The 13,418-nt window shown below is 41.1% G+C and overlaps 1 protein-coding gene across 3 annotated transcripts in view; it reads right to left on the reverse strand.

Annotated features, from left to right (window-relative positions):
- sltm (SAFB-like, transcription modulator) overlaps positions 1-13,418 on the reverse strand; it is a 14,923-nt gene continuing 1,505 nt past the window's right edge. Inside the window, exons 1-20 of one of the 3 annotated variants that reach the window (XM_086070797.1) lie at positions 11,470-11,639; positions 10,173-10,260; positions 10,040-10,095; positions 8,363-8,390; positions 6,266-7,247; positions 5,650-5,693; positions 5,464-5,567; positions 5,241-5,390; positions 4,421-4,533; positions 4,259-4,347; positions 4,020-4,120; positions 3,886-3,942; positions 3,671-3,798; positions 3,295-3,454; positions 3,069-3,187; positions 2,679-2,852; positions 1,819-2,112; positions 1,596-1,734; positions 665-828; positions 1-577 (exon numbers count right to left, since the gene is read on the reverse strand). In XM_086070797.1, the coding sequence (XP_085926923.1) occupies positions 472-577; positions 665-828; positions 1,596-1,734; positions 1,819-2,112; positions 2,679-2,852; positions 3,069-3,187; positions 3,295-3,454; positions 3,671-3,798; positions 3,886-3,942; positions 4,020-4,120; positions 4,259-4,347; positions 4,421-4,533; positions 5,241-5,390; positions 5,464-5,567; positions 5,650-5,693; positions 6,266-7,247; positions 8,363-8,390; positions 10,040-10,095; positions 10,173-10,260; positions 11,470-11,604 (3,231 nt within the window). In that variant the 5' untranslated portion in view covers positions 11,605-11,639 and the 3' untranslated portion in view covers positions 1-471. Of the gene's footprint in view, positions 578-664; positions 829-1,595; positions 1,735-1,818; positions 2,113-2,678; positions 2,853-3,068; positions 3,188-3,294; positions 3,455-3,670; positions 3,799-3,885; positions 3,943-4,019; positions 4,121-4,204; positions 4,348-4,420; positions 4,534-5,240; positions 5,391-5,463; positions 5,568-5,649; positions 5,694-6,265; positions 7,248-8,362; positions 8,391-10,039; positions 10,096-10,172; positions 10,261-11,469; positions 11,640-13,418 lie in introns of those variants that run through there. The other 2 variants (XM_086070796.1, XM_086070798.1) reach the window with 2 other exon arrangements.

Below are 13,418 nucleotides of genomic sequence, written 5' to 3' on the forward strand. Positions count from 1 at the left end.
TAACATGTTTGAATGTTTTATTTCATTCACATGAGCATAAACTGACAGTTGGGAAAAGGTATGCATATATGCTAAATTACATCTTGTAATAATTCTTGAATTAATCTATAACTCTAGAATTTTACAAAACATACTACCAATTATGACAGCATTTTTTGTGCTACATGCTAGAAATATTTTAAGCGGGAGGAGGGGGGTGGGGCATGAACAGCCTTCATTAGAATAAGAAAACATCAAAATAAATGACAACTGGAGGCAAATATTAACATGTTACAAAGAAATACAATCTCCTAAATACAACTCCAACTTGTGCACAAAGCGGAAAATGTCAGAAAAACCCTACGATGAATTATTTTATACAAAAGGATTGTTCACCCCACCAATGTGGTTTGCGCCACCTAAAAGACTTGTCCTAAAAAAAAAAAATGCATCAGAGGGTCCTCAGTTTGTATTGGTTCCGTGCGGTCGACGTTAGAACTGTCGCGTCCCTTTGAACGGCTTAAAGCCGCCCGTGTTGCCACTGCTGGAAACTGAGCTGCTGGTGATTTGGACGATGCGACTCATTCCAGATGAGTGACTGGGGTGGAGAAGTAGAAGAAAAAAAAACTGTCAAGAATATTCGCCGTTCTGATTTTTTGCATAAATTATTTTAAACAATGCCCACCCAGAAGGTGGCGACATCAGGCTGCCGCGAGTGTTGTTCACCCTGCGGTTGTCGGAGAAGCCTCCGCCGCCGCCCTGCGAAGATGAGCTACCGTGCCACTCCCTCCTCATGCCCTGCTCCCTGCTATGACACTGCACCACCACACGGCGGCCCGAGTTGAAGGACTGCACGGGTAAAAAGAAAACCAATTGAGCGATTATTCCATACACTTGAGATCCAATTTAAGGGGCATTTACTAGTACGCTCATTGTCTTTACCAGCAAGACAATTCAGTGCACTAGTAGACCAACTGCATCTTTTAATCTGTTATTTCTTTTCACCTACTAGTATGCAATTAAACCTTAATACAAGTAAATGTTCTGCAACAACACTACTAGGCGCAACTAGTAGGAAAGCATCACACACTAGTATAGTAGCCACTTGGACTCTACCAAGTAGTACTACTAGTTGAGCTGCAGGGATAATTTTTTTTTCTTTTTAGAATAGAGTATTCTACCAATTGTCAAATTGATTAATCAAGTTGTCCTACTAATGTGGTGAAACACGACAGTAGCGCAATTTAGAGAATATTTGAGCATTTTTGCGATCTAGCTAAAGGGCCACATACTGTACTAGTAGACACTTTCTCCTCATGGGCCAGATAACTTTGGCATACAGGTAACGTCTTACTAGTGAGGCAAAACTGCGCTACTTGACAGCTATATGCTAGTCATGACAAAATTCAACTAGTTTACATCTATTATATCACTAGTAGTGCTAGTAGCACATAGATGCACGGTAAAAAAAAAATATGCAGAAATGTTATCCAGTAACAAGTCTTAGCTTACTAGTACATTGCCCTTAAGCTGAATATCAAGAATATGGAATACATACTAAAAGGGCTTGCCATAGGAAGAGTTGAGGGGACAGGTTAAGAAGATGGTAAGCAGACCTGGTCATTCATCACCATGGCTCTTCCTCCATCCCGATCATTAAAGGATCCTCTTCCTCGGCTTGCTGAAGAACCTCCTCTAAGTGCGGAACCAGGCCCGTCTCGGCCCGTTCGCTCTGTACGAATTCGCATGGGTCCGCTGTGTAAACCACAACAACGCAGCAGCAAATAAGCTCAAGTCATGCAAGACGAACGCGAGGGTGACAAATGTGGGGAAGGTTACCGTAGCTCTCCCTTGTTGGCATTCATGTTGCCCTCGTTTTTCCAGCCGTGGCCTCCGTCCCTGGGGGAGCGCGATTGGGACATAACGGATATCCTGGTTCCCATCGGACGATTGTGCATCTGGACGGGTCGCCTTTCGTCTCGATCCCTGCGGTCGGTGTCGGTGCGCGGAGGCGGCGGCTCAATCCGGCGCGCCGCTGCAAAGTTCTTGGGGTACCGCTCGAAGTTGGCGCCCTCTCGCTGAGGAGAGGGACGACTTTTCTTTGCTTCCGGCTCGCCCTCGAACCGGTTGCGTCTGTAAAAAGAGGACAGATGATGTGTAGGTGTTAGCTCAGATTAGCACAGTTATTGTCTGCGCTTTTCAGTTACTGCCCTTTGTTCCTCATCAGCATTCCGCTGCCGCTGGTATATATATTAATGCTAGCGGAAATCGGGCTAGCCAATGCTACCTACATGAGGCTAACCTCAATGAATGTGCCTTTATACAGTCAAGCGTGCACCGGTTGCGTTTGTGTCTTGCATCATCACAATGTCCGGTCTGTCGGTCCAAATCCAAAAATGCACTTTTTGGGCCATGTCTGTTCAGTGACTTAATGGCCCGGCAGAGAAGCGCACGATTACTGAGCCACTATTTAAATCAAACCCTGTGTTGCATCATGCTAACAATTCTCAATACAGACACTACCCTAGTTACAACCAGTTGACTTAGGAACATTCGGACGCGTTTTGAATTTTTTTTTTACAACTTACGAATGACCTCAAACAACTTGTTGGCAAGTACGGCAGCGTCTGTACTTTTGATATTTGATTGATTTGCTCATACTTTGTACAGTTTTAATGCCATTCAGGACTCATGCAAACCTGTCAAACGTGTTGTTCTGTTCTACATCCTGTGGGAAGCGGCCCCTTTGGCGGGGGTTGAAGTTGGAGAAGCGGTTCTGCGGCCGGTTGAAGTTGCCGCCTTGGTTAAGACGGGCATCAGGCCCATCAGCCGGAATCTTCTTGTTGACGTTCCAGTATGTATTATCTCTCCGACTGAAATGTGAAACACATTTTGGTTGTACTCTCTTTGCCTTAAGCATCATTTTAAAGCATAAAACTTATGCTTTAGCCTGGAACAAATTAACTTGTAACTATTTCAATTGGGTGATTTTGAAAGTTGGACAACTCAAAAGTCATGAAGTGACATGTAACTGATTCCAGCATAAAGTCGATATGACAATGCATAAAAAAAAAAAAGAGAGTACAAACCCATGTTCCACATCACGGCCTCTCTTAAGGTTTCTCTTTTCTTGCTCATAGCGGAGGTGCTCCTGCTGCCGTCTGAGTTCTTGTTGGCGTGCCATGTGTTCTGCCTCTTTCCGCCGCTCCTGAAACACACACACACACACACTTCAGGAAAAAATAGTTCCAAAAATCATCCTGACCACAATTGCTTTTACACTAATTCTTCACGGGCTGTTGACTTTGTACGTACTTGCTCTATTCGGATTCTCTCCCTTTCGAGCTTCTCCCTCTCAAAGCGCTCCCTCTCCAGCTTTTGCCTTTCCATCTCCAGTCTCTGGCGTTCACGGAAGAGGTTCTCACGCTCTTCGCACTCCCGCTCGCGGCGCGCCTGTTCCACCATTTCCCGATGCCTAAATAATCAGTATGGACAATCCGATTTAGCACTGAAACCAACACAAATTCAAATAATGTGTGACGGAAGTTCCTGCTTGTAGATTGATAAGTTAAGAGCCAGAAAGCAAGTAGCCAGTCAATAAAGTGCTCGACATTTCCTTCTTTACCAAAAAAGTGTTGAGGCAAATGAACTACACCTACTCCAACATTTATGTAAATTTTTATGCATGTACCTGCGCATCTCTGTGGCTCTACAATTGCGCTCCATCCGTTCACGCATACTCTGCTCCTTTATCTTGGCAAAAGGAACAAAGCCACCCTCCTTATTGGCAAACCGCTGTTTGTTTTTAATCATCTCCAGCTGCAGAGGAAATGGTAACATTTACATTGATGATGAACCAGACTGTTGAATATCAGGCAACAATTAGGAAATAACATGTAAATAAACCTCTTCAGGGGGTATCAGCCACTTTGGGCGTCTTTGCATGGGCATGTGAACAAAAGGCTGGAACAAACCAAACAGAAATCAATTGTACAACAAAGGGCAAATGCACCAAAAACGAATGTGAGTCGCTGTTTTACCTTGTCAAAATATCTTGTTTTCCTAAAAGGTCTTGCTTTGAAAACATTTAACTTTCCTTTGTTATGATCTCCCTCTTCCATATCGCCTGGACTCTTTGACCCTGAACATAAAACAAAACAACAATACATCTCATCTGCTCAACTGAGTGAAATATAACAACAACAACAACAACAACAACACCTACGTCCACATGATCTGTCATCTCTCTTTGAAGAACCTTGGGGAGAATTTGACGTACCAGAATCACATTTGCCACCTTTGGCGTCCTTGGATAAATCTTTGTCCTTGTCCCCAGATTTGTCATCTTTTTTGTAAGGTTGCTGGGATCTATGCGGAAGCAGATCACATTTAAGTCGTTACAACGAGAAGGCAGTCCTTTTACCATTTTATTCTCACTCACTTGTTAGACAACTTTGTCCCTGTGGAACTGCGCTTTTCATTTGACTTGCTGGTAGTTGCTTTGTCATCCAATTCGGTCTTTGACGATTCTTTTTTGAAGGGGTAATTTTTGGCCTGGGGGGAAAAAAACATACATACGGCACGTTAAAGGAATGTATCGATAACACTTAAGATTGACACTTAATCCCCGAGACAGAATAAAAGTAATGGTTGCAATTTTGATGCAAATGCTTTTTTAAATAAATATTAAATGGGTTTTAATTAGTTCAAAAATATAACACACAAATACATTTAATAAACAGTGTTGACACAAGTTCCGTACACACAAATAAACTATTAAAATTCATAATATAAAACTGTTTTTACAGCATAGAAAGTATAGATGCTTGTGAGTATTGTTATATCTTATATCTAGATAAGTGTACGTTGCTGCGGTTTAAACTGCCAACTTGATGCTACTATTTGTTAGCTCGTCCATAGAGTCCTGCATTATGTGCTAAGATTGGCGGGCTATTGCAAGACAAATCTGTGTTTGCTGAAATGAAATTTGCAACGTGTAATTCTCTTTTTTGTGTTAGTTTTACTGTAAACTTCAACCGGGAGAGTAAATACACTCTTTTTGAAGAACTGTTCGCTATCAGTTTAGCTGCAAACTGCACACTTGTTGCATACTTAAATGTATAGCATATGACAAGCTGGCAAAGTATTAGCTGTTGCGGTAGCCGAGTATTATTAGACGTACGTGTGCAGACGTATAGTATCGGCAGCAATGGATTCCTCAAAGAAAAGCCTATTCATATTCAGAGGTTTACTTCACTTACGCATTCAACATATATTTGCTGTCCATCAAGCTCAGTGCAGTCCAGTTGAGAGATGCAACGTGTGACCTCTGCACTGGAAGACATGGTAACCAGGCCATAACACTTCGAACCAGGACTACGGGCATTTGTTAGGACCTTGGCACTTAAAACCTGTCAAGCAACACATAAGAGATTTTGATTTCAACCGTAAAAGGCGGAAAATAAAAAGACAACACAAAATTACCATGCCATATTTGCCAAAGAGGTTCTTCAGATCCGCTGCTTTGGTGTTGAAGGACAAGCCGCTAACCCAAATGTTATGAGAAGAGCTGATGTTGCTGCCGACAACTGTTTTTCCACAACAAATAAAGCAAGGGTAGGGTATTTAAAAAAGCTGTCAAAATAAATTAAGATTTCCAACAGGCCTTACCCTTATCATCCTTCCCAGTTTTTCCATCTCTGTCTCGTGAAGAGCTACAAAGCAAATGTTGCCACAACAAACACCAAATGAGCTTCAGCAAATAAAATATTAATGTGAAGTGACAAGGATACATCTTTTTTGGGGGGGTGGGGGGCAAAGACATTTAGTACTTTTCTGAAAGAAAAACCATCCTGTGAACAAGGTGTAGATGTGGCTTTGTCTCGAAAGGCTTCAGAGCTTTTCCAGTGGTGCTGGGTCAGGATGTCAGCCAATTAATTCCCTTGACCAAACAACTCTTCGGGTGGTTTGTGGACCTTCTCAGCGAACATAAAAGGTGCCATCAAGGGAACTAATGCTCTTTCTTATTAATACTCTTCAGCCAAAAATGGGAAAGGCTTTAACAGCGCTGGAAGAGGCAAAGTAACAAAGTGGGCTTTTTCAACTCCTGGGTACTGATGCAATTTACCATGAGAGAAAAAAATAATAATCAGAGGGATCGGGATCATCTGCGAACACTTCCCTTATGGCAGAAAAAAAAAATCTTGACGCTCGCTACCCACAATGTTGCGCTGTTATAGAGGTGAACTTGATAGTAGTATCAAAGAACTGACATAGAAAGACAAACCTCTTTGCTTGACCAGATAACCCAGTAGACGAGGGGCCTTTCTTCCCAGAATCCTTTTCTTTATCTCCCGCTTCAGCTTTCTTTGTGGCCTCTCTGCCGTCCTTTGAGGGCTCGCCCCAGGCTCCGTCTTGCTGACCATCTTTGTCTTCCGTCTTCATGTCATCGTATGTGCTCATCTCAGCAGAGGCCTCAGGCTCATCGTTGCCCTTGTCGGCCTCTGAATCTGGAAGTTTCACATGTTTACCTGTGTCCAGAAGATCATCTCCATCAACATCTAAGGTGATGGCGTCTTCATTTTGGATCGACACAGACAGGTGATCGTCCTCGGCATCTTTCGAGGAATCCATGGCTTCAGCAGCCATCTCTTCTTCAGACTCTAAATCGGCATCTGCCTCCTCGTCGAATTGCGGCTCAGCTTCAAACTCGTCGTCGAATTGCGGCTCGGCTTCCAACTCGTCGTCGAATTGCGGCTCGGCTTCCAACTCGTCGTCGAATTGCGGCTCGGCTTCCAACTCGTCGTCGAATTGCGGCTCGGCTTCCAACTCGTCGTCGAATTGCGGCTCGGCTTCCAATTCGTCGTCAAAATGGGGCTCGGTTTCCAATTCGTCGTCGAAATGGGGCTCGGCATCCAACTCGTCGTCAACTTGCGGCTCGGCATCCGCCTCCTCGTCGAAATGGGGCTCGGCTTCCAACTCGTCGTCAACTTGCGGCTCGCCATCCGCCTCGTCGTCAACTTGCGGTTGCTCGGTATCTGCCTCGTCGACGACGCGCGGATTGGCACCCACCTCGGTCTCTTGCTTGGCATCCGTGTCAGCATCCACCACCTCGGGCTCTGAATTGGCCTCGGCGACCGTGGCTTCTGTATCCGGTTCAACCTCAGGTTCAGCAGTGGTCTGAGCCTCATGCTGAGAGAGGTTGTCGTCGTCGTCGCAGAGCGCAGGCTTTAAATTTTCGCGTGTACCATCATCTGTATCTGTTACATCTGAGGGATTTAATAAGGATACACATGGCAAAGACATTTAACATGGACATGTCACATGTTTGACCTAAAAGTAGAATAGAAAGCACATTTAGTGTTAGTGGTGATCGAGGGCGTAGACACCACAGGAAGACACAAAACACACAATCTTCGAGGACTCGGTATTCATCACTTGGTCACAAGGTCTCCAGTAAAGACAATTCATTGTGAATGTCTCATTCCAGTTGCAGCCCAAAGGTGGGAAAATTCTTTGTGGACTCTCGAATCAGAAATGGAGAGTAAAGTCTCAACCTCATTGAGCCTTTACTTTCATCAACTGCCGTGGTCAGTCCACAAATGGTCGCTGGCACATTGAACGGGGGGGGGGGGGGGGGGGGGGTTCCTGAAGTCCATCCTTTTGATGACCGTCTTGATGACTGTCCAACAACCAAACCAGTTTTTGCCGTTGTAGTACAAGCCCCGTTGATGTGTCGCAGCACTGCAGCATATGACACTTTGCTGTCGTTCACAGGAAAGCAACCTGTGCAGTTTAGATGGACAACTGCCTTAAAGACTTGACCAAGTCTTGTGACATTCCAAATGCCGATGCATTGTGAACTTTTGAAATGATGTACACCCGGGCTGTCTCTTGCAGCCATCACACTCGACTGCTTAGCAACAGTCCAATTGACTTCCATTCAGTTTACTTGGGCTGTCCATGATGACGTGTCCATGATGACATTCGTTAACGTCAAGAGGAACAGACGAATATCCTCCAAACAAATGATCCTCAAAGTCTTCGAATCGTTTTATTGTTCATCGGATCACATAATCAGAGGTTAGTGAGAATGCTGTCCGTTGCATCTTGTGACTCCAGCAACATGGCAGTTGCATTCCAGATCCATTAGAAGTACTGTAAAACCAACAGCAAACTTCCTACAAAGCTTTCGTGCAATGTCTTTCCAGTGCAAAATGTGGGACATATCTGTATTAAACAGGTCCATTTAGTGTGTAGTAACCTGGAAAATGAATCACTAGCAGATAAAAGAATCTGGTGTGCACAAGATGCTTTTTGCCACCACGTGGATGTGATTTGTACAGTATAAAATCCATATACATTATTGTGTCAGCATACATACCTTTCTCTGACTCATACTCTTCTGTTCCCTACAAAAGATTGCAAGTAAGCAATGAATTAACAAAAAACAAGAGAAAGGCAAAGGTCAGTCCCTTCAGGATTTAGCTAATTTGTGATCGCAGCTTGTAACGCAAAATCAAGAAAAACACGCAAAATCAAGAAAAACACGCAACTTTGTCCAAACACCGCAACAACTACATTTTAAACATGCACGTTTCATGTCAGTATTTGAGTTATTTCGCCCGAAATGGCTCAAAAGGCGCTCTATTGGAAAAAGCAGCGGTAGCTAAACTCAAGAAGAAGAAAGAACTCACGTCAAAGCTGAACTTACGAAAAAGAAAGCTACAACGTCACATCCCGTTTCAGACGTTAGCGAATGTCGACAGCAGAGGAACATGTGGAGCAGAGAAAATGCGAAGAATTTACCAACTAAAATTACGGCAAAGGGCCATGCAAGCCAATATCCGGACCTTTTGCATGAAAACGGGGGTAAATTATTTGATTACAAATGCAAAGTAATGATAGAATATTAAAAAAAGTCATCCATCGACAAGCATTTAATAAATGCAAAATACATGAAAATGTTGGAACAAAATATGCAGTCTAAGCAAATCACACTCACGGAGGCGGAGTCGAGGTCTTCCGAGAGTACCAAACGAATTAAGGTGAGAAACGAAGTTATATAAAATTTGCATGTGAATAAGCCTAAACCTGGACAATTTACTGATGTAAATTGACAAAGCATATAAAATGTTTTTCACAGAGATCAAACAGGAGCTGAAGATTTTGAGGAGAAAATCGCATAGCAGTTATGGCAATGAACATTGAATGTTATTTCTACTTTATTTGTTCTTTGTTGATGTTTTATTTTAGCCATGATAGCATTAAGCACTGCATATTTCAAAGTATTGGCATTTTTATTTATATATGTTGATTACAATGTGCATATGCACCTGTAAGAATATTTGCACTTTTAAATCTAAGAAATTATTTACACTTTTTCAAGTTATGTGAACTTGTTGTTTAATGATGAGCTTATTGGTTTGTATTTGTAAGATAAAAACTGTCCACACTTTAACGTGAAAATATGTTAAGTTATGTTTTGTTGAGAGAGTGTTTTCCCTATTTTCAATACAGAATATACGTATTTGGAAACATCTGTTGATTTTCCAAACACCTCTTGTAAACAAATGAGGTTTTGAGCAAAAACAAAACAAACTTATCTTAAGGAAAATTGACTGTAAAATCGGGCATTTTAGCAAGCAACAACCATATAAAATGCCTGTGAAATCCTAGAGGGACTGATGTGTGTGGGTTTGGTCAAGTATGTCATAAGATTTTTTCAGAAAACTGATTTCAATAGCATTAGTTCTCCTTTGCAGTGGCCTTTTCTCTTTTGTTTTTAATGTGTAAAACTATCTCACTTTTTGGACACTGTTATAAGCACTCTTTCCTCCTGGCTTGCCACCATCACATCAAACTATTTATACACGCAATGGCATTTGAGCATGAAGTAAGAGTAGCCCATGTGGAAAAAGTATCACTGCAAAGCATTGATGCAGACTTTGCTTAGACTCTTTTTGAAATATAATTATTTGAGTTATCCCCTTACTTGTTTTAGCTCTAACAGAAAAAAAAAAAAAAAAAGACCATGGCAACCAAATAGTATGTCACTTACCTTGGAAGGCATTTCATCTTCTGTGGTAGTGTCCAAGTCTGAATCAATTTTCCTTCCTGAAAAATTAATGCAGACGATCGAAACAGTCCACCTTCATTAAAAATCACAATGAGAGTACTACAAATGAGATTACCTTTGCCTTTTCCACTTTTGCGAGCAGATGTGGCTACTGGAGCTTGTTTTTCAACACTGTCGGAGTCTGCATTTTCACTCTCAATAGCCTTGAAGCACATAAGCAAATTAGTTAAACCCTGTCAATGTCAACCTAATAACACTTCAGAGAAAAAGTGGCTACACAAGTCATGTCAGAAATGCTGAAACCACCTTCAGAAATGTCCTATGTGCTTTTGAAAGAACAAATAATGAGAGATACATTTTCAAACCAAAACACCCTTAACGGTTGTGTCACAGACACTTTATATCTTTACTCTCATCACTGTCAAAAAAAACAACAATATGAAAACACCACTCAGTGCACAACTCGGCCCAGCGTTTGACCAATCAGATCCGTTCACGGCAAAATAATGCTAGCAAGAGAGTTGCCGGTCACGTAGTATATCTTTACACACACACACATATATATATATATATATATATATATATATATATATATATATATATATATATATATATATATATATATATATATATATATATATATATATATATATATATATATATATATATATATATATATTTAGTTGTTTACAATTTCTTGTCGCCAGTCGGAAGTTGTAAACGAGCAGTTTTGTTTCGCGTGTTTATTGTAAAATGTAACAATTACGCAGTTGAACAATGTAGTTTTAACTTTGTCTGACATTGCCCTAATGGCCGAAGATGGCACCGGGAGCCAGTTAATCTGGAAACCAGTTGAACCGTGCCACGGCAGCCTACACATCACGCAAAACAAATAAACGGTCAACCTACTGCAAACACTGTAAAATAGGAGATTCGCGCTCGGCTAGTAATTCCTTACTCCGGTCATTTACCAATCAAGAGCAGTTCACGGCAAAATAACCACTACCAAAAGCAAGACCTCGCCTCCTGCGCGTAAGACCATTGTTTCATGTAAAGGCTCAAAGTACAGAACAAAGACAACGCTTTCCTACGTTGGCGTTATTCGTCCTTCAATTTTAACGTAATGCAATTGTAATCTTCCACTTGGGTTTTCAACCATCGTTTCATTAAGCTACCATTGATCGCTACAGTTGTGCATATATTACGAATAGGAACAAACGTAGTAAATAAATTGCTTCACAACACGAGTTTTTTTGTTCATTCCGTAAAACATTGCCAGATTTTAATAAATGTTTAATCTCATCCGTTTGGTTCGCCTGCTTGAAGGTATGCTTTAAAGAGGCTAGCTCCCAGGCTAACAATTAGCTACACGCACCCCATTGCGTTGAACACACAATATTCGCTGTGTTTACCTGCTTCAATCTGGCGAGAAGCACACTCTTAATACCCGAAGTGTCCAAATTGCGTCGTTTGAGCTCAGATTTAAGGTCTACAACCCTTAATTCTGTTAATTTCTTCAACGCTGTGGAAATGGCAACCGACGCCATTTTACCGACCGCTTCTTTTTTTTCTAACGTGCGCAGATCTTCCCATAAGCAGCTTTTTCCTGTGCCCCCCCCCCCCCCCCCCCGTTGAACGCAACAGTGCCTCACGCTGGCATGGAGGACCAAGTCGATTTACATTACTTTCTACTGCATTCCGGTACTATGACATTTCATTTTCTGCACACTTGTGTAGGACAGCTTTAAAATAGCAATCAGACAACTACATGTACTGAGCAACCAGTAGTAAATCTCGAGATGAACCCGTAAAATTGTAAAACGTCACTTGTAGTACAAGTGGCACAAACATGTCAACTACTGCAGTTAACACGATGACAAATATGCTATTCAGCTAAATAATAACAATAATAATAATAATGACAATAACAATAATAACAACAACAAAATGCTTGCTCAGAATTTTTGTTTTTCGAAAAAGTTCAAAAATGTTTTATGCAGCTATGCCATTAACGATAACAACATCGAATAATTGCTCAAACAGCATGCCATAAAGCCATTACCGTTGTTCAATGTTGTACCAGTACACTCAATTGTTTTTCTATAGTGATCGAGGACAAAAAGCATTCTTGCCAGGGGGGTATTCCATCAATGCAGCAAGGCTCATGTAAAAAAAAAATAATAATAATAATAATAATACCCCGGCTTGAACAAGCACCATCTCCGAATTAAGCGCCAAATCACTAACCAAATCCATTCGTGTCTAATCAAGACTAAAGTAAGACAGGCTTGCATAGCCTGGCTTTGTGTGCGCTCCAGGGTAGATAAGAAGGCCTGGTGAGCTTGAGAGCAGTATTCTTCTCACAACAGAACAACATTTATTGATGGAGCTGTATGAGGAATTCAAGATAAAAATCGCAACAACGGTGCTATCAATAAGATGACGGAAATGCCATTGGCAAAAAGAAAAAAGAAAAAAAGTAGCCGACAGACTAAATGCATGTTAGACGTGTATTTCACATTAACCGTGTAATTATTTATCGATTTTATGTAAAGCACTTCAAATTGATCTACATATTCATTCTTCACTATTACATATTGCAGCAATCTGGGGTGGGCACTGATTGAGGGAATAGAGGGGGGATCCCAAACCCTAACCCATGTGGGTGGGAAGGCATTTTTTATGTGATTATATTGTTTTTACCTCATTTTATGTAGAGCACTTAATAATGTTGACAATAATTATATATTTTTTCTTGGAGTTAGTTGACGTGTGACTTCTATATGAATTAGTTTAATTAAAGCGATTGATTAGTGTGCTAAATTACATCTTATAATAAACTAAATGTGCATAAGTGTCATTAATAAAATACAATGCAGCAGGTTAGATCTGCAGCATAAATTTCCACGGTTACTGAGTGGGGATTTATATAACCCACCATGATGGAATGGAACTCTGATTAACATGAGCCGGGTTGATCAAAATAAAACAGGCTTTTCCTTAATCCGGTTTGATGGAATACCCCCAGGTTACAAAACGCATACTATGGATGTCAAAGTTATCGTAAGCATAATAGGCTGCCTAATCAAGGAATCAAATACAATTTATTTTAATGTACACAGCAGAAACAAAGTTCATACTATGCAATGGTTTGCGGAAAACAAGAATAAGATAAAAACATTTTAGTGAGCATTTGTGACAGTACGTTAAATATCCATCCAATTCCTGAACCACTTTATGATTTTAGTAATTATGCCATTTAGCTAACATAAATGAATGAGACTACCAATGTGCAAAAAAAAAAGAGTGGATGTTTTCCATCCATCCATTTTCGGAACCGCTTATTCCTCACGAAAATGTT

The sequence above is a fragment of the Leptonotus elevatus genome, chromosome 3, assembly GCF_054856555.1.
Source record: "Leptonotus elevatus isolate MCC_2025b chromosome 3, RoL_Lele_1.0, whole genome shotgun sequence".
In the NCBI taxonomy this organism is placed as follows: domain Eukaryota; kingdom Metazoa; phylum Chordata; class Actinopteri; order Syngnathiformes; family Syngnathidae; genus Leptonotus; species Leptonotus elevatus.